Source organism: Hylaeus volcanicus, unplaced genomic scaffold (genome assembly GCF_026283585.1).
Source record: "Hylaeus volcanicus isolate JK05 unplaced genomic scaffold, UHH_iyHylVolc1.0_haploid 12221, whole genome shotgun sequence".
Taxonomy (NCBI): domain Eukaryota; kingdom Metazoa; phylum Arthropoda; class Insecta; order Hymenoptera; family Colletidae; genus Hylaeus; species Hylaeus volcanicus.
In genome coordinates, this window is record NW_026533163.1 from 652,107 (window position 1) to 674,742 (window position 22,636).

General features: G+C 32.5%; 6 protein-coding genes across 8 annotated transcripts; 3 read left to right on the forward strand and 3 right to left on the reverse strand.

The window, feature by feature from the left end:
* The first annotated feature begins 5 nt into the window (after positions 1-5).
* Positions 6-3,096, forward strand: LOC128883430 (uncharacterized). Its single transcript, XM_054135781.1, has 8 exons — positions 6-1,301; positions 1,391-1,490; positions 1,545-1,655; positions 1,725-1,825; positions 1,884-1,985; positions 2,041-2,113; positions 2,166-2,309; positions 2,363-3,096. The coding sequence occupies exons 1-8, from the start codon at positions 485-487 to the stop codon at positions 2,523-2,525; spliced, it is 1,611 nt and encodes a 536-aa protein (XP_053991756.1). The 5' UTR covers positions 6-484; the 3' UTR covers positions 2,526-3,096.
* Positions 3,097-4,259: 1,163 nt separating this feature from the next.
* Positions 4,260-8,941, reverse strand: LOC128883580 (uncharacterized). The gene is made up of 4 exons (XM_054136105.1): positions 7,422-8,941; positions 6,725-6,870; positions 6,453-6,663; positions 4,260-6,265 (listed from the first exon to the last, which is right to left on the reverse strand). Exons 1-4 carry the CDS (start codon positions 8,578-8,580, stop codon positions 4,260-4,262), a joined length of 3,522 nt encoding a protein of 1,173 aa, XP_053992080.1. The 5' UTR covers positions 8,581-8,941.
* A 106-nt stretch (positions 8,942-9,047) lies between these two features.
* On the reverse strand, positions 9,048-10,353 carry LOC128883431 (nucleolin-like). 2 transcript variants are annotated; one of them, XM_054135782.1, is made up of 5 exons: positions 10,239-10,353; positions 10,013-10,188; positions 9,564-9,960; positions 9,273-9,520; positions 9,048-9,219 (listed from the first exon to the last, which is right to left on the reverse strand). In XM_054135782.1, the coding sequence occupies exons 1-5, from the start codon at positions 10,246-10,248 to the stop codon at positions 9,169-9,171; spliced, it is 882 nt and encodes a 293-aa protein (XP_053991757.1). In that variant the 5' UTR covers positions 10,249-10,353; the 3' UTR covers positions 9,048-9,168. The 2 variants fall into 2 exon arrangements, with proteins under 2 accessions (XP_053991757.1, XP_053991758.1); XM_054135783.1 differs by having other exon boundaries at positions 9,579-9,960; positions 10,239-10,352.
* A 577-nt stretch (positions 10,354-10,930) lies between these two features.
* Positions 10,931-12,407, forward strand: LOC128883351 (uncharacterized). Of its 2 annotated transcripts, none has more exons than XR_008458859.1 (6): positions 10,931-11,437; positions 11,515-11,661; positions 11,715-11,766; positions 11,839-11,918; positions 11,965-12,046; positions 12,113-12,407. XR_008458859.1 is itself a non-coding variant. In XM_054135612.1 (6 exons), exons 1-6 carry the CDS (start codon positions 11,117-11,119, stop codon positions 12,170-12,172), a joined length of 762 nt encoding a protein of 253 aa, XP_053991587.1. In that variant the 5' UTR covers positions 10,933-11,116; the 3' UTR covers positions 12,173-12,407. The 2 variants fall into 2 exon arrangements, 1 of the variants encoding a protein (XP_053991587.1); XM_054135612.1 differs by having other exon boundaries at positions 10,933-11,437; positions 11,715-11,786.
* Positions 12,408-12,657: 250 nt separating this feature from the next.
* On the reverse strand, positions 12,658-14,346 carry LOC128883567 (CTD nuclear envelope phosphatase 1-like). Its single transcript, XM_054136093.1, has 8 exons — positions 14,080-14,346; positions 13,970-14,025; positions 13,798-13,905; positions 13,667-13,714; positions 13,560-13,616; positions 13,306-13,507; positions 13,191-13,240; positions 12,658-13,104 (listed from the first exon to the last, which is right to left on the reverse strand). Exons 1-8 carry the CDS (start codon positions 14,207-14,209, stop codon positions 12,904-12,906), a joined length of 852 nt encoding a protein of 283 aa, XP_053992068.1. The 5' UTR covers positions 14,210-14,346; the 3' UTR covers positions 12,658-12,903.
* A 185-nt stretch (positions 14,347-14,531) lies between these two features.
* On the forward strand, positions 14,532-22,604 carry LOC128883581 (uncharacterized). The gene is made up of 19 exons (XM_054136106.1): positions 14,532-15,055; positions 15,116-15,911; positions 15,977-16,758; positions 16,822-17,462; positions 17,507-17,624; positions 17,685-17,812; positions 17,863-18,049; positions 18,100-18,336; positions 18,383-18,498; positions 18,554-18,617; positions 18,683-18,877; positions 19,025-19,278; positions 19,325-19,649; positions 19,698-19,825; positions 19,879-20,079; positions 20,174-20,728; positions 20,780-21,270; positions 21,332-21,548; positions 21,735-22,604. The coding sequence occupies exons 1-19, from the start codon at positions 14,866-14,868 to the stop codon at positions 22,602-22,604; spliced, it is 6,495 nt and encodes a 2,164-aa protein (XP_053992081.1). The 5' UTR covers positions 14,532-14,865.
* Positions 22,605-22,636: the final 32 nt, after the last annotated feature.

The following is a 22,636-nucleotide window of genomic DNA, read 5'->3' on the forward strand; positions in this document are numbered from 1 at the left end:
GGTGCTTTAAAGTGAAATCAAAAATAAAAACTCATTGGGGTTTTTTCAACAAGGCGTCACTACTTTTTTCTTTTCAACATGCTAAAACCAATTGGATTTTTCATTGAGTCGTATGTGTTGACATTTGAAAAGCTAGCGCACGGCACCATACAATTTTTCGAGTGCATGGAGTGATGCCTTCTAATTAATTTATGTCAGGTTTTTTACACTTTTGTGACTGCACGTAAATCGCAAAAAAAAATGTTATTAAAAAAAAAAACCTTTTTGCACCCTGCTTGTGCATTTCTATACAAACATGGTCTAAAGAATTTATTTAAATGTTGATTCATCAAAAAAAAAAAGAAAACATAAAAGAGGCGAAATGTTGAACATTAACCCACACATAGGTTTAGTCATGATTTACTGTGCGGTATAAAAAAAAACTTTGACGTGCTGCATTCGTCCATATATCGTAAAGTGAAAAATTCTTTTAAAGAAATAGAATATGTACAAAAGACGTCAACGGTCAAGTCGCAAATCACATTTTATGAATACTCAGAATAATACGGAAAATTCTCCTCTCGATACACAATGCTTGCAGTCACGGTTTTCAATGAATTTAAGAGTTGATCACGCCACTTTTTTGGCGAAAATTGAACAAGCACGGCAAGATAAAAATTTGCTGTTATGTGTAGAAGAGAATTGCCAAACACCGTTTGGTGGCCCAATAAAGGATCCAGTAGCATGGGTTCATTTACAGAAATATCTTTCTTTTCGTGGTAGGGGAGTTGAAGAATCGAGTCACCATTCCACTCCCTCAGTTAAAGAACTTCTCACTAGTGGTCACGAAGCTCTTGTTCGTTGCCAAACACCCCCCCCTGCTAAAGATTTATTTATTGGTTTTTTTGAGAATGATCAGTATAGTTGGTCAACGCATGAAGCATCTTCCACAACGCTTAGTGAGGATGAAGAATTCATGGACACTTATTCTCGTGATGATTGTACAATGGGGGATACTATACAACAGGATCTACACAAGAGCCCTCCTTATAAGCGAGAGAATACTTTGTATAGAAAGGACGTTTCTTTAATTTCTTCGCAACTACTAAAAGAAGGATGTAACCAGCCTTGTTTGAAACCTAAAGCGGAAAAAGAAAAAAGTGGACTGAAAAAGAACGCCCCCAGACCTTGTCTAACTCCTCTTGAATCGGTGCTAGATAACCCGTCAAAAGTGGAAGGTAGTCATGTGAAACCTTTGTTATTTCAATACTGTCATGGAATCATGCAACCTTCACGTTACACCAAAGAAATGACATATTATGGTACATAAAAGGACACACAAGTGTTGTGATTAAACCATTAAGATTGAAAATAGTAATTTAATGGGGAATATTCTATTCTTTTTTTCCAGTTGTTAAATTACATGAAGAATTAGAAAATATCTCCAAAGTACAGGATGCTCGAGTACGCATTCGTCAGCGTGAATGTCAATCACCCTTACTGAATATCGAGTACTAAAAATAAGTGGTTTTGTTTTTTTACTGTCATGCGTGAATCGATTTCAGACAGCAAGACTCCCAACAACAAAGTCAAAATATTCCTCACAGTTTTCAGCATGGCTTGCAAATATGTTTGGAGAATATATCTCTTCACACGACTAGCGTCGAAGAAGAATCGTACGTTGTTGTCGAAAAATGTTCGTTGACGTTTTAAAAATATTTCAAAGGGGTATGCCATTCGTTTAGCTTTTTACTTCGCTACGCGTGGTATCCACGTGGTTTAACTTTGAAAGACTCCATGACCTTAGAATTCCCTCTTCACCATGCGTGGGATATCGGTAAAAGAGGTAAGCCTTCTAACCTTTTTTTTTTACGTCACAAGGCAAAATAACTTTATGATTTCAGGTTGTGTAGCCAAGGTAACAATAGTTCCAGAAAACCTTACTTGTGAATGTTTTAATGTGAAAACTCGTTTACGTTTTTTAGTGTTAAATGGAACAAATTTTAGTAAGCGTTTTGGCTTTTATTAAAAAGCTATAACAAGTTTTTTCTAATTTTGTAGAAGAGTTTGTTACCTGTTATGGACTCGCGAAAAATTCAAACACAACTAGGACAAATTTCAAAAAGACAATAAAGTAAACTTGCTTTATATTTCTTCTTGATAAAAGTATGAGTTATCAATGTTAGCGTGAATGATATGCGAGATGCTAGTTGGAATTTACCATCTCGTCAAGTTCGAGTTTGTGTGCAAAACAGTGAAACGTCTTCTTTTTTAATGATATTTCATGGCCTAACCCTTCCATTTTTTAGTGCTCTTCTAACCTTAATTCGGTACTTGACCACTCGACTTGTTACATGTATTTTAAGGGGTTAAATCCTATTAGATATATTGAAGCGTCGCGACATATTCAAATGATCAACCATCGCCGAATTTATTTAGAAACATTTGATAGGGAGATATCTTATGCGAAGTCGTTAAGAAACATGCTTTTACAAACAAAAGCAATGTTATGGAGTCATGTTGAAAAAAAAAAAAAAATCTTTTAAAAATAAAAAAAAAAAACATGAATTTTTAAAATAAATAAACATTTTTTTTCGTTTGCTAGTTCCACGCATTCCATTTTTTTTTGGTATTCCGTTGAAAGCATCGAGGCTTTTAACATTTTTTCAAAATTAGATCCGTTTTTTTTGTGCACAAAACCGTCGTGCCATTATTGTTGTAAGAAAGTTTAACCCCGTTTTTTTCCATTTTTTCATTATGAAAAAAAAACATTACAGCATTTATTTTTTGTTTCCATGAACGCATTTATTAAAAACTGGAAACTTTCAGCTTCGTTGTATCTTTAATTTCTTGAACAATAATATTAAACTATTTCAGTGACTTTAACTCAACAAAAAGTCCTGGTATGCTTTATGGTTAAAAAATAATTTTCATTTATTTGACAATTGCAATTGAACGCATAATCGGATTTCTTTCTAGAATTTCAAACTTTTTAAACACATTCAAGACATCCTTTTTGCACATTTACGAGTTATTAAGTGGATGCTTTTGAGAACAGAGAAAAGCAGGGACGCTCTTTGTAGTTGCTGAGTCATGTTTTTTTTTTTTAAACTGATGACGTATTATGACCTATGGCACAAAGAAATATGCAAGTATTGAGAATGAAAAATAAGGAGTATGGAAATGTGTTACCCTTTTAAAATGAATTTATCTTATTACCCTTCACAAAGTCTTGGTTACCCTGTTTAAAATAGCCTTCGAGTGCTTCGCTTTAACAAGGCTTTGCTATTGCGTGCAGTCAAGCCATTGATTCTTTTAGTACGAATTTTAAAAGTGTGGTCCACAGTTCTTATGTAATAAAACGTTTTTTCCATTTACTCTTACAAATTCTGTTTTTCAAAATATCACGTTATAAAAAAAAAACATCCGAGAGCAACACACTGTTTCCATGTAAAGTTGCTTAACACGTAATTAAGATAATGCACATGAGTGATGTTATTGGTCAAATTAATTTTTTATTCATAATTCATAAAAAGAAGAATGATCCATTGAAACCAATGGTTGTGTTTTTTTTTATATAAAGAATATTTTTTAAAGAAATTAAATAGATACATGAAAATAAGTATGTGAAACACTTCTTGTTTGCGTGGGAGGCAAAATAGAAAATTTTTTTTTTATTTTTTAAAAATCATGACATATTGAAAACTAAAATAAACAAGTTTTCATTTACCGTTGGGGTAATAGAAAGATACTAATAATTGAAACGCCCGTTATTTCTAGACGTGGAAATATTCATTAGAGGAGACGGTAAAAGAATAATGAGATACACATAAATACAAGAATTTCTTTAGCCGGTTCCGTTATTCTCGTTTGAATGAGAAAGTTTCAATGAAAACTGATGACTTTTTTAAAGTTTCAACACATTATTTCAACTTGTTAAAATCTTCCATTGAACCGTCCACCATGCGACATGGAAACGGGTCCTTATACAAACGCGCGGTCACAGTCTATTTCTTGTTAAAAAAAACTATTAGTTAAAGAAAAATTAAATATTATTTTGTGGTCTGATTTTTTGTCTATTATCACGAAACGTTGAGTACACCGCAAAGTCCAAGCTTATTTGAACACTTTTTTTTTTCAAAGCCGTAAGCTCAATGAGCATACAACATACCATTGCTAAAGAGAAATGAGAAGTCGTAAGGGCTTTTTATTTCAATACATTTCCAAAGTTAAAGAAGAAAAAGGGGTTGTCATATCATCTTAACGTTTTTTATATTTAATTATTGGCATGTCGTTTCTGCACATGGATTGACATTTTTTCCTTCAGAATCACAACATAAACTCGAATTTAAAGCTGAGGGCCCACACATAGGATCAGGACATTGAGAAGCATGTTGAGGTGGCGTCGTTTGTGGAGTATACAAGGTTTGTAAAGCATTAAAAGAAAACATTTGAGACACACAGCTGTTTGGTAATAAATTGGATGAAGCTGACAACTTGGATTTTATGGGGTCATGATCAAGTGCTAAATTTAACGTTTCTTGTAACGGTCGGGAACCACAGGAGGTATGCGTTAGTGAAGACGGGGCTCGAGTTGCGACTGAGAAACAATTTTGATTAAAATTTGATGATTCCCTTTTGAAACTTGTTATGGATGGAAATGTTGTATAATGCTCAACAAGTGGTAAGGAAGTTTTCATTGTAGTATCACTGGTAATATTTGTTGTGGTATGTTGAAGAGACCGATTTGGATGAAGACAAGGCTGTTGTTGTGATTGCTGTGTATATGGACGGTCCTTTGACACTTCTAAATTTAATTCTTCTATTAAATGCGTCTCGTCAGGCGCAGATTTGGACGTATTTAAAAAATGTTCTGTTTCATTTTTTGGTACACATTGTAATGCAGGACTTTTCGTTTGTGAAACTTCAGACTCGTCAATCTTATCATTGACATTTTCCAAGTGCGTTGACGCTTCCTTTAATGTGATTATTTTTTTGGGTGATCTATAACGTCGTGCGCATGACGAATTTTTGGTGGTCCGTCGAAAAGGGCGTGAAGTTTTGAATGTTCGCGTTAATTGAGAATTCAGTGTGTCTCGATGCAATGATGATTTCCATGAAGATTTGGATCCGCGGTGTTGTAAATTAACACCTTGCGCGCGTCTTCCACCACCACGCACATTCCCTTCTATAAGTGATTTTTCTTGATCCTTAGCCAATCTAAGTTCAATAGCATGTTGTCTTCCTTCTAAAAATCCATACTTTTTAGCTGGAAAATGTTGAAAATAACGTTTTCCTAAAAAAGTATAATTCACCACCCAACTATTATGAATTCGATCCCAAACGACGCCTACAACTTTTGATAAATATAAACAAGAATTTAAAGGTGGTAAAATAACTCCTGTTCTAGTAATGATGTGTTCTGGCATTTGTAAAAGTAATTTATCTCTAGGTGATATATGTTTTGGTATGGGACCATTGGAATTTCGATTTTCAATCGAGTCATACATTCGATTATTTTCTCCTTTTAATGTCTCCAAAGATTGTTTAAAATATCTATCTGAGTTGCATCGTGTATGACGTAAAGGTACGTCCCGATAAAGATGGGGGGGAATCCGATTCAGTAATTCATTTTCAGCAAATAGAGCATCACTTAAATCAAAGACTAAAGAATTATGCGTCCTTTCGGATGACATTAATGAATTGGTTGAAGGCGTATTATATAAAGAATTTATATTGTTTAAATCATTTTTATTTTGTTGATTTTCTGATGGATATAAAGAAGGTTGTAATGTAGCGTGAAAATTGTTTAAACGTTCCATGTCCGTTTGAGATGTTTTTCTTTCAAGATGTTTTTTATGATGCATATCTTTTGAAAAATGTCTCCGTTGCCGTTTATGAAACCGTTTAGGGCTTCCATTACTGCTTACACTACTTCGACTTCTTGTACTGGGTGTGTCGGGATTTGTTAATTGTCGCGAAGAGTAACATTTATTACTCCATGCGTCGTTTGATGTTTCAAATATCGGATGTAAAAACATTGACATTTTATCAGTTCTGTTTTCATTGTGTTGTTCTTCTTGAAAACATTTATTAAAATTTAGTGCTAATTTCTCAATAATAGGGGAGATAAGGACAAGAAAAGGATTTTGATCCGTGTTTTTTTTGCATGTTGAATTCGTTTGGAATTTTAAGAAACATTGAAGTATTTGTATTGAAAAATACAAAAATGCTTCTCCAGGACACGACTCTAAAAACCGCATACTTGACTTTTTAAGGCTATCTACTGCAATACACAACAATGTAACAATCAATTGAGTCTCATTTAAAAAAAAAAAAAAAATCAATTTTTTTTTGATTGAATGCATTCATTCTTCTTATTCTTAATAAAAAAAAATGACGGTTCATTGAAAAAAAATCAAATTATGTTATTTTACTATTATAATATAAAAAAAAAATTAAAAAAATCTTACATGATGATTTGAAGTTAGCACAATGTTTCTGTAAAATATAATATGAATTAGGACGCATGATTTTATCTTGTGTCATTTCATCGCTAACAAATAATTTATCAATATCCTTCAGATTTTCAATCTCATTGAAATTTCGAAAATTCACTTTTGAATCACTATCATTCAACATGGATTGGATTTTTAAAAGCACCGAATTACAATAACTGATACACTGCAAATGATCATAGAATTCAAATTAAAAACATGTTTCGACGCATAACATTACTACACACCTTAACGAATTTCACTTCTGCTTCTAATGTGGATTGATCAATAGTGGTGTCAAAATTTAAAAGTTTTTTTAAATTGGAAAGATTCGCGTCAAGATCACTTGTAGCTGACATGGATTTTTGTTTACCATTGACATCCACTTGGGCTTCTACATGATAGAAAAGAAATTCAATGTTTAACGAACCATCGCGGAACCTTTTATAAAAAAACATGAGCATACTCATTAAGAGCAATAAACCATGCATCGTAACAATACAGAAGATGAATTTTTTAAAGACTGTCTAAAAACAAAATTTAGTCAACAAGCGCCAGTTACTATACCTATTTTAGTAATAAAATAAATGCCATTTTGCGTGCCCTGACTGCTTAAGGTAGTAAGAAGAAAAGAATCATTTTTAATATTAATCAATAAATTGATTTTTTCCTAGTGAATTACATTACACGAATAACTAGACTGTACATCAAGTCGCTTAGAAAAGAATTCGTTTTTGTCATGTTGTGATTTTCACGTTACTTTTAAATCATCATGTTTATAAAAGAATGAAAAACGATCAATTTTGGAAAGACAATTATATAACAAATAGAAAAAGTGTAGATATTTTTTTTTTTTTGTTTGTCAAAGGAAACACTCAGGCACAAGATATTTATAATAACCAACACACTACATGAGTGCTTCCTAGTAGACATAATGCATGTTACCTTGAACGCAAGAATCTAAGTAAGAATCCCTAGTGCTATTCGAAGGTTGATGAGTCGATTTTGTATTATCATGATAATCTATTGGTATATAAAAATTTTTTTGATTCAATGCTTCTGATTTCGAGCGGATTGTCATACAATTTATAGAATGGGAAGGGAAATCATTGATTTGGGTATGCGCTGGTTTTTTTGAATAAACAGAACAAGATGTAGGATTTTTTTCTTTATATTGATTAGTATCGTAATCTTTAGAGCAGGATACACCATTATTCCAATACAAATAAGGATATGTATTTTTCATTAAATTTGATTGATTTTCATCATGTGGACAATTGTCTCTTGCATCATTTGAAAACAAGTTTGTGAAACAGGGAGATGAATGATCTGATTCCTTTAAATTATCTTTACATAACACATGCTCACTCTTATTATTCTTTATATCTTTTGGATAGTTAAAAACAGGATTTGCTACCATACTAAAGCTATTAACACTTTCGGTGGTGGAAGAAATATAAGTACTTGTTGTTTCAGGTTTTTGGTCTGTCATAGTTAATGAAATGTCAGGGATATTTGAAGAGGGTAATTTATAATGATTTGTTAAAAACATTTCATTAAATGTTCTGACATAAGCAGAGACATCTTCGGCACAACAGTCTTCAAATCCTGATGAATTCATAGACATATTTGTGTTTGAAAGGTTTTGTGAGGTATCCGGTGTTTGTTGTGTGGAAAGGGTATCGAATAAAGTTTCATAACTTCTTTGATGAAATAAATTTTCTGAATTATTGGACTGAGACGTTAATTGTGAGGTACCATTGTTATAAGGAGGTACAAGAGTATTTGCCACCACAGCCACTTCATTAGTATTAGTGGTATAAAAAACTTCGGAATTTTTTGTGTCAAAGAATTGTGGGCCCACAGCAGGTTGTAAAATGGTTTCTAAAATATTTGAAAGATAGTTTGAATCTTCATTATTTACCGGAATCTGCAAAGCCAAACAAATAGCTGTGGCATTTTGTTTTAACGCTTCTCTTCGATCGGGAGCCCATTCTAAAAACGATAATATTGAATTTAAAGCTGTAGATGGTGATTGTTCTGGTGAAAACGGCAAAACGTTATTAGAAAAATTCATACTTTTCCCATTGACGTATTCCAACATAAAGAAATACAATGCGAAATTTTTATTTTGATTAAAATTTTTTTAAAGAAACTCTAATTTCAACAAAGTCTACTACTTTACCGTTATCTAAAAAATTGGTATTCTTTTTTCAAATGTCTTAATTTTAATGAGACACTTTTAAATACTTATTGTCATGTTGTCAAACAGCCAACATTCAACATAATATATTGATTTATCAAATAAAATGATACCCCTTCATACCAATTATATATTCATACTATACATTAAAAAGTATATCAGAGTAACAAATTTTGAGTTAACGATACGGATATTTACCAAAACAGATCATGAGACAACTAAACATGTTAAAATGTTAACGTTTCCCTTTTCGGATTTTTTAACAGTTTATTATTTTACCGGTGTACAAAAACAGATGTTTCCAAATCATATTTTAGAATTTGTTAACATTATATTTAAGAATATCACTAATAAAGAAAAGAAAAAAAAAAACACACTATGCTATTTAATTTTTGAAAATGAAATATATATAGTATTAAAAAACAATAAAAGTGTTACCAGTTTTTTTATAAAAAAATATGAAAAAAAGACTACACTTTACAAAAAAGTTTAGGATTTTAGAGACACGTATTGTCCATCAACTTTAAAGCTTGGTTTGCTCTAAAAAAAAAAAAAAAAGTTATTCTAAAGTATTTAAAAAATCATTGCTATACCTTTAGAAACGCTTGATATCTCATTGTTTTAAGTGAGTCCGGTTTACGTATTTTTCCAGCAAGTTGCGAAATCATTACACGACCAGAAGATTTCAAGTAGTCAACAATTTGTTTTTCAAACTCCGCTTCAGGACTCATTTTGCCCCGCTCACGCTTAGCCATTTTACTCGGTTTTGAAACTGTGCTATTGCTATGACGTTTATTTGATTCAGGACGTGCTTCCTTCGTTTTAGAATTTTGCTTCAATTCTACGATTAAACGTTTTAAACACTTTTTTAAAGCTCAATTTACCTTTGATAAATTTACCATTTTGTTTCCCGGACATTTGCTCATCGGATGCTGCATCACTTTCAGCATTTTCATCGTCATCGTCGTCATTTTCATCATCGTCCTCTTCGTCATCTTCCTCGTCGTCATCATCCTCGTCGTCGTCATCTTCATCATCTTCATCATCTGCACCTTTATCTGCTTTCGATGAAGAGATTGGTTTACAACGATTTGAATTAACGTTTTCGGAAGAAGAATCATCATTATCAAAATCATAACCGTCCGGTTCCGAAACAGAAATATCTTCCGAATCCGATCCGTCCTGAGGTTCGTAATACCCAACGATGTGAACTTCATTGCGTCCACCACTTATTTGCAATTTACTTCCATTACTTCCATTCAAATATAAATCAAGTGAAACCTAAATGAAAAGAAAAACATTCCATAATACAAAAAATACGTTACTATCTTACGGATTCTTGTTTTTCTTTCTGTAGTACGCATGCTGCATATGTTTCGTCATCATCTACAACTTCCAAATACGTTCTTTCGACATTGGCAGGATTGTATAAACATGCTTGCGAAATATGTAAAATTTCACCGTCTATAACCTCAGGAGTGAAACTAGTTCCTGGCTTAAGAACTGCACCTAAAAAACATCAATTTGTACTCAGTACGCAAATATAACAAATTCGTTACCAAAAAACATTTTAATTAGCTTAGAATATTAAAGTTATATACTAGTATGTCCTCTATCGTTTTAGGTTGATACGTTTTTTCAAACAAAAAGGGACATTGGGGCACGCATGTAGCCAATTTGCACATTTGACTTTGCGCCATGACCCAAATAAGGACTGTTGTAGAAGGAAAACTTAATGTAAAACACACAATTGATTTCTTAAATAAAAAACAAGAAAAAATTAATGCTTCTTAAATTGTCATCAAAAAAGTTAAAAGTATCACATTGTATTTGAAACTACAATTTAAATGTATTCAAATAAAAGAATTTTTCAAGGAACAATTTTCTTTTTCTTGTCTTGTCGTGAATCTAATACTATAAGAATTAATTATTTTGGTAAAGACGATGATATTAGAATTTTCTTGTAATGAAAAATTCATTTAGTTTAATAAGATTTTTAATTATTGTAGTTTCGTTTTTTTGTCACACTGTTACTTTGTAGAGTGTTAATGTTTTCAAAACATAATCACTTTTAACATTACTTTCACAATATATTAAAAAATTAAAAATTTTTTTTGAATAATTGGTGTTGACTTTAAAAATTCGTCTGAGGTAAAAAAATTCAAAAAAAAACAGAGTCATCACTAACCAGATTCGCATATAAATAAATTTAAAACGTTTCAAAATGTATTAAAGAAAAAACTTGTAACACGAATCTTTTAATATTGTTTTGATAACTTATGAAAATGTTTTTTACTATTGATAAGATTATCGACTACAACTTATATCAATGAATCAATTTGTTTTTCATGTCGTCTTCAAAAGGGCCCTGTTCCGGCAGAAAAAGAAAAGGAGAAAAATCACCGCGCATTGTATCATTTTATTTTAAATCGGAAAAATGGGTGAGGACACTCAAGGAAACATTTTCCCATCAATAGAAGGATTCTGGAATGCTACTCTTACCTCAGAGGAAAAGAAAAAAACATGGTATGACACAACTTTATCTTATTGGGAAAAATCCGAAGCGTCCGTTAACGGAGTTCTCTCGGGCCACTCTTACTTATCCGATTTAGATTTACAAGGATCCAACATGTTTCTTAATTGCATCAAATCGAAAGCTACACCACAAGATCAAATTGATATGTTTTCTTACGTGATTGATTGTGGTGCTGGTATTGGTCGCATAACAAACGGATGCCTAATACGTCATTTTCAACAAGTAAAAGAACCGCATTTGTTTTGTATAACATGCATCACACACAAAAAAAAAAGTTTGGTTTTATATAACGCTTCTAGTGTGATCTCTTAGAACCTATTCAACATTTATTAGACACCGCTAAAGAACAATTACACTCTATTTTTCATGTCAAAAATTTTTATTGTCTCTCACTTGAAAATTTTTTTCCGCCTTCAAACGTTTATAGCTGTTTTTGGCTACAATGGGTTCGTTTTTATTTATTTTTAATACGTTCAAAACCTTTTTTTTATGTTGACAGTGCGTATTATACTTAACTGACGAGGATTTGATTTCTTGTTTAATACGATTGCGTAAGGCGTTAAAGCCAAAAGTAAAATCGTTTTCCTTAAATTTTGCCCATTCTTTTTTTTTCTTTTTTTAAGGGTTTTGTATGTATTAAGGAAAATGTTATCTTAAATGGATCAAAGTTTTATTTGGATCGCAGTGACAACTCTCTTATGAGGTAACATTTACACCATTCTTTTAATCCAATTATTTTTTTTTTAAAGAACTGAATTACATTACTTACAAATTTTCGAAAAAGCAGGATTTAAAATTTTTCTTTCCATGCGACAAACAAATTATCCTAAGGTGCCGTTTATTAAGCAATTCATACTGATTTTGTACACTTATTTGTTCCATTTTATCTTTTTTTAGTATCTTATACCCGTCATGATGTATTGCCTTGTTGATAATACTTGTGCTGAATTGAAATAGAAAAAGGTTAGTTATAAAAAAGAAATATTATTTTCAGACTATCGTTCTACAAAAAAAAAAACTTTGTTTTGAGCAATGCTCTCAAGAAAATTTCATTTTATCTCGGTTTCTTTTTGGCTATAATTTTTTATTTTAACAGAATTTTATTTAAATTTTTTTAAAAACTAATGCCTTCTCTCTTAAGAATACATGGACTTTAAGATAATGCTAAATTATGATATCGATAATTATTTTAAAAATACTTTTTTTCTGAGAAGTAAAAAATAATCTAAAGTTACGTTCGCAAACACTTTTAAAATTTATTATTATAGTCAAAAGAGAATTTCTTAAGAGAGTCTTAACGAAACCATATTGTTGACACTCGATGATGTCCTTAAACTGTGCACACTAGAATATTTTTTACACGCACAGGACGACATAATCAATCTATTAATAATGGATTTATATTAAACAAAAAAAAGTGTGTTTAACAAAAAATTGTCATTGTATTATCTTTAATTGTAATTTATGTCAGTTAGAGTATTAAAATTCCAATCTCAATATCTAAAAATGAATAGTTAAAAAAAAAAAAGAAAACGTCATAATAAAAATGGACTCAATCGTCCATTTAAATCTATTTAAAAAAAAGAAATCGTTATATCCATTTTAAAAGAATTTGTGATAATGTTCAACGTGATGCTTTCCTTAAAAGTATTAACGGGGTCAAATAATGTTATTAGGAAATGATTTTTTTATGAGCGCTTCGTGAAAAGATTTGCTAACCAGTAAGGAATTGTTGGAAAATAGCATTGACATTTTTTTGAATCTTCGATTTGGACATCAAAACATTGTTGCAAAAAAACAGCAGAATACTTCCCGATAGGAAAAGGAAGTTGATAGCTATATATATTTTCAAAAACGGTGGTGTCTTTTAAAGATTTTTGAATAGGTTTCTAATGAACCAAGAAAGAAATTTTTTATTAAAAAAAAACTTTTAACTTTTGATGTGTGTTAACTTCGATAGCTATAAAAAACATACACGGTATAATTGTAAAAAATCAGGAACGTTCATTTTTTTTAAACATAAATCTACATTTAAGAAAAAAATATATTTGTTCTGCTCAACGAATTTTGATACTTGTTAAAAAACATACACTCAATCCAAAAAAACAAGTTAATCAAAGCAACATCATTTTTTCTTGACCATGTTCCTCCTTTAATAAATGGATGCAAAAACGACTTTTGAATTTCCCATGAAGAAATGACAACACCGTTATTTGGTTGAGCCCAAAACATGTCTGCATGATTGTCAACAATAAGGGTTTTACTAAGGTTACGATTCAGTAACGATAAATCCTATGTTGATGTATTCGATTGCAGAATTCGTTCGACGACTTTGAGAACTTACTTTAAATCGACGTCCTGACAAAATAGATGTATGCTGACGATATAAACGATAGTGAATCTGTTCCACAATATAATAAATTTTGTAATTCACAGCTTAATCATTGTTACAGTCGATGTTGACGCGTCCATAACATTTAACAAAGGATCCGCATAATTCTGGTAAGAATCACAAACAGAAGCATGACCACATTTCACTGAAAACATAGAAGAAGAACAATTAAAAAGATTACATAGATTACCTGTAATGCTGCAGTAAAAATTACGACTTCTACTGGTAAAAATTTCAAAAAAAACAAAAATTCACGAAGCAAAGGACGTTCATGAACAATCGGCTTTTCTGGTAAAATCTTTATAAAAAAACATTGTGTTTTGTCGTTGTTAACATTTTGTTTCACTGAAACGCTTGCTTACTGAATCCAATTCAGTATATACTAATGTTTCATCTAAATCCAAAATAAGCGTGTAAGCTGCAAAACATTATACTAAGTATTTTTGAATAAAAAAATCTGTATAATTTTCACCATGAACTGTCGAATGAAAGGGCGGGAGCTTTGCAGAAACAGATGGAAATATTATTCCATATAAATCGTTATTTTTTAAAACATTTTTCTTCCTTTCCGATTGAGCATCGTGTTTAAGGGCATATATCATTAAAGTATTAATAGAATCAGAAGAAAGCGGTGGAAATAATATGCTGTTAACACGTTTAAAAAAATGAGACTGCTTACAACATGTGCACCGTCACAGATTTCGTGCCTCTCCACCGATAACAACGATTTTAATAGTCAACTCAAGATTACTACAAAAAAAATTTGTTTTTCAAAGCAACGTACTTTCCTTTGAAACATCTCTTTTTTTAAAAAAAGAAGCTTTTAAAAAGATTAGTTGTTTTTTCAATTTTTTTCAATTTTTCATTTCGTTTTTGTTTGGAAGAATGGTATGGTTGTCATTTGTTTAAAGTATAATAAAAAGGATTTTTTTTTTCAACGAATGGTTAATATATGGGGTCTCCATCAATAGACAAAGCCGAAAATTCAAAAAATATTTATGTTTAGCGTAAAGGTAGTGTTTTATTTTTTTTAAAATAAAAAAAAAACATTATCTTCTTCTCTTACAAATGATATTAAGCGAAGGTGTAATATAACATTACTAGAGTGGTGGTTAAAATATTTCGGTTCTAGAGTTTAAACAAAATGGTCCATGACATATGGAATACCAAGTCGTTCTTAATTATAATTTTTACTTGTACTATTTTCCTCTTAACAAGAAAATGCTTTAAATAATTCTTTATTAATTTTTAACCATGCATGGTCACTGATACAATCGCCAACTTTACGATGAACAGTTTAAGCAAAATTTTTTCATTGAATTCTTATCCGTGGGTTAAAGAAAAGCTACAAGGAGTCAGTGCCAAAGTTTTTCCTGACGCGTTTCTTCCGTGTGGTTCAAATCGTGTTTTATCTGGAAACGTCGACCAGGAGTATTATGGGTTGAAAGGTAAAGCGTAAAATAAAGAAGAAAACTTTAACTTGTTTTCATGGTGCATTCTGAGTGCAGAACAAGAAGCATGCTCTCATCAAATTATCGCAGAGCATTCCGATGATTTAGCCATACGTCTAAATTCAATTGTTCGAAAGAGTTCGAAAAGTTATAACAATAAATTTAATTCCCATCTCATAATAGAAAGGCGAGAAACAGATTCTTTATCAGATGCGAGTGACTATTGTGAAAATGTTTCCACGCACACTCTTTCTAACAAAAATAATTTAAAATATATGCGACGTAATACCGTACGCTTTCCTGAGACCGTACCAGGACAACCTACGTCAAATTTATCCAAACCACTGAATCTTTTTAACGGAAAAAAAAAATGTACCCATAATACACCGATAAACATTTTTGATGACGAGTCATTTGAAAATACTATTGGAATGCATATTGTTCCTCATACATTGTATAATATCTTAGCTGTTTCTTCTCCAACATGTTTATGCTTGGTCACACAACCTCATTTAAATTTAATTGAAATAATTTTTCATTCCACGGCATCTAAACCTGATGATTTTGATGAATTACCTACGTTTCCTATTCGGTTAAATGATGCTTTGTACTACACTTGTGACAAGGAAAGTTTAACAAAAAAAACTAAAGATGAATTTTCAGATCGATTACTTTCAATAAGTTGGCATCGTGAAAGTTTAACGCTGGCTGTTGGTACATTACATGCTGTTTATATCATTAAACCATCAAGTCAAATGGAACAATCTCTTTGTAATTTTAATAAAGTTACAGGAGGTTATTTTCGACAAGAAGAAATAGATAACAATTATTCAACAGAAGTCAAATCACCGTTGTATGTATTGTCGTAAAAGAAAAAGTTGTGAAAATACACTTGTTTTTGAATGTCCTTGGTTTCAGATTTGTTTTAGCCTTTTCTGTCAAACTCGAATTCCCTTGTTACACTATTAATTGGATTCACGATGATCTTTTAACAAAAGGAACAAATGGTTATAGTTCATGTAATGATGGATCTTCATCTAAAGGTTTCGATAAAAACAGTCGGGGAAAGGAGATATCGGTTATGAATACTCAATTTTTTGTATGGAAATGTAAATTTCAACGAGGTTCTGATGAAATAAATAACAACTCGATACCTCCTGTGTCGCAGGATTTAGAATCCAATGGTGCGGCTCTTTTCGAGACTCAGAATTTTTTTGAAGGGGACTCATTATTGAAATCTTTTGTTGCAAAACACTGGAAATCTAATGAACCATTAGCTAGTTTTATTTCTTGTAATTCTACACCATCGTTAAGTTGGCGTTGTGTTATTGGCAGCAATACCAAAATGATGTCTCCCGTGCCACTTCTTCAACCCACACATAATGAATTTTCTAACTTAAGAGACACTCCTTATTCGGGAATTTTCAGACTCGTAGCTCATCCTGCCGGTCGTTTTTTGGCTGTGCTGTATACACTTGGAACAAATTTTACAGATGTATCATCACAATTGTGTGTAACAAGTCCCATTGTTCGAATTTGGTGCTTACATACGTCTAAAAGAAAAAGAGTGGCATCATGTTTAAACGAAAAATCTTTAATTCAAGCAAAGAGTAAAGTGTCGTTGAAGTCTTTTTTAAATTTCACGACATGTTTTCGTTTGAAACATGTTTTCCGTCAAAGTCCCCCTACCAAAACAAAAAGTATTAATAATTAATCACAATATGATTAAAATTTTGTATAACGTAGATGTATTTTTGTGATAGATTATCGCGAAAAAAAATCAAGTTGTTTTCAGCGACCTAATTTTCATATAAATCGTCGTTATTTTCTTTTTTTCAAAAAAAAACAACAGCGATTCGATTTTACACGGTCTAAGGGTAAGATTTTTAATGAAAACGCAAATCTTCAAGGCCCTGAATTAAGTATTCTTCGGCAATTAACATCTGTAAAAGATTCACATAATTTTGCCGAGACATTTTCAAGAAAACATGAGAGTGCTAATGGTTTCAAACGCCGGATTTCTTTACTCAAATTTATTGCTACACAGCGTCTGGCTTCTGATGAAGAATTACGGGCTTTGTGTCGTATGACAATGCCAGATAATTCAGCTGAGCGAGAATTGTTGGTACGACAAAATATCCGCTGTCAATCATTAATAGAAGAAAAGGATTATATTAAGAATTCTATGTTAGTGAAAGCAGCTCAAAATTTTTCTTTACAAAAGGCATCAGGAATATTCGAAGATGGACCATACGTTTCAATGACCTTATTACATCGAGCTCCTGTTGTAGATTTAGTATGGAAAGATACCGGACCAGTTGCAGATGTTGTTTTTGTTCCAGCGGTTATTTGTTCTTTAACAGCTGATAATTGTTTAACTATTTGGTTGGAATCGTCTTTACAGGTACAAAGTATTTTTTGAAGAAAATTCAGATCAACCCCATGTAGATGCCTTTACAATTTGATCCCGTTGTTGTTCTTCGTTTGCGATTCAATCCTTTAAAAAAACTAATTCCTCTTGTGAATATTTGTCATTCCTCTTCGTTTTCACAGTCGACAAATAAAGGTTTGACAGATTTCTAGAGACCTCTTTGTTTCACATTATGTGACGTTTTTTTATATTCAGAAGATTTGAGTATATCGTCATCTACTCTGATAACAAAATCTGGTTTAACTTTATGTTGGTTGACGGCTCATCACGTTTCTCTTGAAACATATCAGATTGATAACATTCTTCGTTTCTGTCGAGTTCAGGTGTAAATTTCTTTTTTAAAAAAAATTCATTAGCATTGAGTGATTTTTAGGCTTTCGCCGAAAATACAGATTTCAATGTTTATGAAGCTGCGGATATTGGAATGGATGACACGAAATTGTGTGTTGAAAAAAAGTTTCTAGATGAGGTCGTCCATTCCCAACCATCTTCTCAACCTTTATCATCTTTTTGTGAAAAAACGTTTGAAGATTATTACAGACAGAAGTATTTTAGTACAGGTTAAGCTATTACTAGAACATTGTACTATAAATAGAAAATTGCTGTTCAGGTTTATCGTTAGGTCCTAATGGACATTTGGATACTCCGTCAGTCGTTGAACTGTCCAAAGAAATAACAAAAAAACAAGCAGCTCTTCAAAAAACAAATCAAGAATTTCTGAATGCTAAAAAAGTTTCACCAAAAAACATAACATTATCTTCTTTCTCATCTTCCTGTATGCCCACTCAAGTGATCGATTTCGTTCTAGTTGCAGAGTCATGCACCTCTACATATCTTTCGAGTGAAAGTGAGAAGCAATTCTAATTGTTATTGCAATTTTCTGTTTCTGTTAGATAAAAACGGTCTATGGGTTTACGCGTTCAGAGATTTAGGAAGGAACACTTTATCAACGGCGGATCCTACAGTAAAAGAGCTACTCAGCCCTCGGCATATGAACATTCCTTGTCGCGTAAGTTTCTACAAAAAAAAACAATCCGTTTATTTATTATACGTGTATATTTTAGATTTCACATCTTGTCTCGGCAAAGTGTATTCCTTCTTTAGGTTTGAAGTCCTGTTTATGGGGAGGTTAGTGAGATTCGTTCGGTTTTAGAGAAAAAGACACAGTCAATTGTTGACTATACTTTTAATAGATACCAACGTTTCGGGATTATGGGGTGAACCGATTACAGTACAAGATGGAATTTTGTTCCCGGCAAGTTATGTTACCATTGTAACGTGCTCTGCTGAAATATGGACATGCGCCATTAAACCTTATATTATTTCATACCAACTGTCCAGCAAAAGTCTTGAGGTGCAATATCAAGTTACTGTTATTAGCATCTACGGTAGGTTATTTACTATAGTGACACCTCAAAAGTGTTTTGCGGTAACCTACGACCTTTACTGTTAATCATCTAGTCTTTAACGTTTTCTTTCAATAAGCTTAAAATTTATAACTTTTAAATTTGAACAAACGTCTATTTTTTTAATAGGCCAATGTGTTTCCATTTGTCCCCGACTCCCATTATCAACTTCCATTTTACCGGATGGTCGATTGGTTTCTCAAACGCCGACTCAAGCGCGTTTGGATACAGAAAGTTCAGTGGATGGTTTTTCTGATTGTTCAGATCCACGTTTGCTTCCGAATGTGTATTGGAAATTAATTGAAGAACATCGTTTTAATTCATTTTGTTTGCTAGCCTTAGATAGTGATGGAAAGCTTTTCTTCGGCGATACCAGTTTAACTGTACGGTTGTACCATAAGTACTCTTCTTTTAACGTATCGTTTGTAGAAACGTTCAGCTTCGATTTATACTACGGAAGAACTTGTTTGGAGAAGAAATTCGACGTACTGTTTTTCTTCAGAAAAAAGCTTTCTTTCTCCTATCGATACAATGAAATTTTCGTCGCATGGATTGCAATCAAATACGTTGGAATGTTTTCAGCCAGACCCAAGTCCTACTTTTTCATCTAGTTTTTCTGAATCCAACAATTCATCTTTACCAGATAATATTTTAGAATGTGGATACTCAATGAAAGCTTTGGTATGTTTAAATTCGTTAGCAACGCATTGGCTCGAGGATAATCTTGTATGTCAACTACAAAGAACAACTGAAGGTCGAAAAATAAATCATGCCATTCATATAAAAAATGACCTTGTTTTAGACCCAATACCACCAAGTTCTTTTATACCCTTTCCTGAATTGGATTATGCCGCATGGTTACCAATTATGGGAGAACCTTCTATTATGCTTGGCGTCACACGTGCTGAACGTTATCTTTTAGCTTTACAAGTAGCTGATTCATCAATCGTCACGATACGTACTTTGTGTATATGATCTTGTAGATTTTACCGAGGTTTTTGCGTGAAAAGCCTCTTTTCACGGTATTACCTTTTCATGGAACGTTAGAACCTTGTTTTGACGCGGTTCAAGCAGTCAAATCGTACTTAGTCTCCTCACTTACCGGTTTTAATGAAAAACGGGATACAAGAATATCTGTTAAGAAGACCTCTATTGTTTCTCTTCACATGTTTCCGCAAACTCATGTAAGAGTTTTTTCTAACAAATGTCTCTCATAAATTATTAACATGTTTTCTTCGGCAACGTTTTTCTGTCAATTATGTCTTTTGACCAAATTAGAACACATGCTTAATTTTTCTGAGAATACGAACAACCGACTTTTTGTATGAAAAAAATGATTTCTCTCAAAAGGATACTTTATTACTTATGCGATGCTTCAAGAGCGTTTATAAATTGAATCACTTGGATTTGAAAACATCCTTCATAAAAAATGGACCATGTCTGATGGTTAACACAGTGTTTATGAAAACGATTGCACAATTGCATGAATGTATTTGGAAGTCCCCTCATGCTCTTGGAGTTACGAATCATGAAACTGATTCTTATTTACGAAAAAGTGACTTGTTACCGGAACCTATTTGTTGTTGCTCGCCTTGTTGTTTTTCTTCAACGTCTAATGCAAAAGGTTTAATAGCAATGTTTTGTGTGAGGGAGCTGCAGGAGTTTCACAACACCGTTCAGCTTTGTGACGGCATCCTAGTTAGTATCTTTCAGTTTGACGAATCTTTAATTCAACCGTTGGGTTTCGCACACGTGCCCCAAAAATATTTTCAATCGATTACTAGAGAAAAAGTTGTGTTAGATAATATGATTGTCAGCATAGCTCTTCAAGAGGTCAGAGAACATTTTGTGTGTAAGCTTTACATTGAACATGGCTATTTTTAGGAAACCTTATGCATTCTGACGTCGATTGGATTCATTCTTTTATTTGAGCTATGTGATCTTTTTTTGGATTCCACTACGCCTGAATCTATGCTGTCGTTGTGTGAAAAATTTTGCGAAACAAACCCACACATTACAGTATCTAAACCTCAAGCATTTGGAGAATATTTAACGTTACCTGTTCTACACCCATCAACTGTGCTAGATTTAGGATGTGAATTAACGAGGAATTTAGAGATGTTGCGTTCAAAAAAATCTAAAGATAACGTTGAATGCTATAATTCGACGACTTTACCAGTGGAAGTTTTAGGCCACGCACCTTATTTAAGCTTTCAATGCACCAAAGGCAACGGTTTGTTGCTTCTTGTCACTTTGAAATTATTTTTTGAAACACAATACAAAGCTTCTAACGTTTCCAATAACTATTATTGTGTCCCATTTATTTATGCAAGACGTATCGGTGTTAACAACAGTGAATGGATTGAATGCCATTTGTACGTTTTAGGTTAAATGATCATTACTGTGTAACACGTCCTCTGTTGATTATCATTTTAGATCAAATTTACACCAGCTTTATGAAGGCGTACCGAATCCATTACAGGGAGAACTAAAAGAAAGAAAATGTTGTTTTTTTCGCCATGTTTCATGGGGTGCGGGTTCCTCTGAATTGTTATTAGGGCGAACATGTGAAGAGAATGAACGCTGGACCGTTCAGGCATTCCGGCCACCTATCACGCTCAAACTTCCTGAAACCCTATTAAAGCAAGCAAGTGTAATTTCTTCACCTCGCCCTGTGTATCATCCGCATGTTCTGAATTCTCATATACGATTAGCCAAATGTCCCTGTATGTTGAAATGTGTGTTGAAGCAGCTTTTTGTGAATGTCACGCGCTGGCGACAACATAAAGGGGAAAGTCACATGAGTGATACATTAGATTTTTCGATTGAATTTTTAAAGAATATGTTTGTTGAATTGGAGCCATCTAGTCTAGGTGAAAGAAAAAAGTTTTCGAATAATTCGTCTATTGAAAATTCCCTTGTTGACCCTTTCGACATTCATTCATGCTTGCGCGATGACTCCTATCTTGAAGCTGAAGAACTTAAATTGTTAATCAATTACTTAGACATCAAAAATCCAGACAATCGTTGGTATCTTCAATCTTTCGGAGTGTTAGTTCCTCATTTAACTTTGTTAGAAACAATCCAGCTTTATGGAATCTTACAATTTCTTATGTTTGTTTTTCAAGTAAAAAATGATGAAGCGCTGACTTTGTCTAAAACGACTCACTGCATAAAACAAAGCATTTTCACCTTTTTTGCATCATTTCTTGAAGGTCACGAAAAGTATCCACCTACTACACAACCCCAAGAAATGGATTTTCCACCCCGTATCTATTTGATGGGGTATACTATTTCCCAATGTGTTTCAATTTCATTAGAAGAAGCGTGCAATTTTGCTGAGTCAGTGAACCAAGAAACAACGAGTCATCCGATCAAAAGCCACACCCAAACACCTTTACTATCTCATTATCTATTACACACTCACACTTCGAATATTGGTTCCTTATTAAATCACTGTATTCAAGACTCACTTGCGCACAAAACGGATCAAAATTATCAACCGTTAGGATTAACAACGTGCGATGTTGCTTTCGCTATTCAAACAACAGATACAAAAGAACTATTTCAAAACATGTGTTTTTTACGTGAACAATTGTTCTCTTTTATCAAACCGTCATTAAATAAAGATTTGAAAAACACATTTCTAACATGGAAAGATGTGCAACAGGCAAGAATACATGAATCTCTATTGATGAACACTTTTTGATAAATTGTGTGAGTGTTTAGAGTGGTGCAGGT

Bases quoted from the DNA above. Each gene is read 5' to 3' on its own strand.
- LOC128883581 (XM_054136106.1), top strand. From the start codon at position 14,866: ATGGTCACTGATACAATCGCCAACTTTACGATGAACAGTTTAAGCAAA. The intron at 18,499-18,553 runs GTAAGTTTCTAC...TGTATATTTTAG, and splicing joins ATATGAACATTCCTTGTCGC to ATTTCACATCTTGTCTCGGC. The intron at 19,650-19,697 runs GTCGAAAAATAA...ACCTTGTTTTAG, and splicing joins ACTACAAAGAACAACTGAAG to ACCCAATACCACCAAGTTCT.
- LOC128883567 (XM_054136093.1), bottom strand. From the start codon at position 14,209: ATGATATATGCCCTTAAACACGATGCTCAATCGGAAAGGAAGAAAAAT. The intron at 13,906-13,969 runs GTAAGCAAGCGT...TTTTTTATAAAG, and splicing joins TATATACTGAATTGGATTCA to ATTTTACCAGAAAAGCCGAT. The intron at 13,241-13,305 runs GTATGTTTTTTA...TCTTAAATGTAG, and splicing joins CTTGTTTTTTTGGATTGAGT to ATTTATGTTTAAAAAAAATG.
- LOC128883580 (XM_054136105.1), bottom strand. From the start codon at position 8,580: ATGTTGGAATACGTCAATGGGAAAAGTATGAATTTTTCTAATAACGTT. The intron at 6,871-7,421 runs GTAACATGCATT...TCTATCATGTAG, and splicing joins CTTAGATTCTTGCGTTCAAG to AAGCCCAAGTGGATGTCAAT. The intron at 6,266-6,452 runs GTAAGATTTTTT...TGTGTATTGCAG, and splicing joins TGCTAACTTCAAATCATCAT to TAGATAGCCTTAAAAAGTCA.
- LOC128883431 (XM_054135782.1), bottom strand. The intron at 9,961-10,012 runs GTAAGATAGTAA...CTTTTCATTTAG, and splicing joins AGAAAGAAAAACAAGAATCC to GTTTCACTTGATTTATATTT. The intron at 9,521-9,563 runs GTAAATTGAGCT...GTTTAATCGTAG, and splicing joins AAATGGTAAATTTATCAAAG to AATTGAAGCAAAATTCTAAA.
- LOC128883430 (XM_054135781.1), top strand. From the start codon at position 485: ATGTACAAAAGACGTCAACGGTCAAGTCGCAAATCACATTTTATGAAT. The intron at 1,491-1,544 runs GTACTAAAAATA...AATCGATTTCAG, and splicing joins TCACCCTTACTGAATATCGA to ACAGCAAGACTCCCAACAAC. The intron at 2,310-2,362 runs GTACTTGACCAC...AAATCCTATTAG, and splicing joins GCTCTTCTAACCTTAATTCG to ATATATTGAAGCGTCGCGAC.
- LOC128883351 (XM_054135612.1), top strand. From the start codon at position 11,117: ATGGGTGAGGACACTCAAGGAAACATTTTCCCATCAATAGAAGGATTC. The intron at 11,919-11,964 runs GTAACATTTACA...TTTTTTTTAAAG, and splicing joins AGTGACAACTCTCTTATGAG to AACTGAATTACATTACTTAC. The intron at 12,047-12,112 runs GTGCCGTTTATT...ATCTTTTTTTAG, and splicing joins GACAAACAAATTATCCTAAG to TATCTTATACCCGTCATGAT.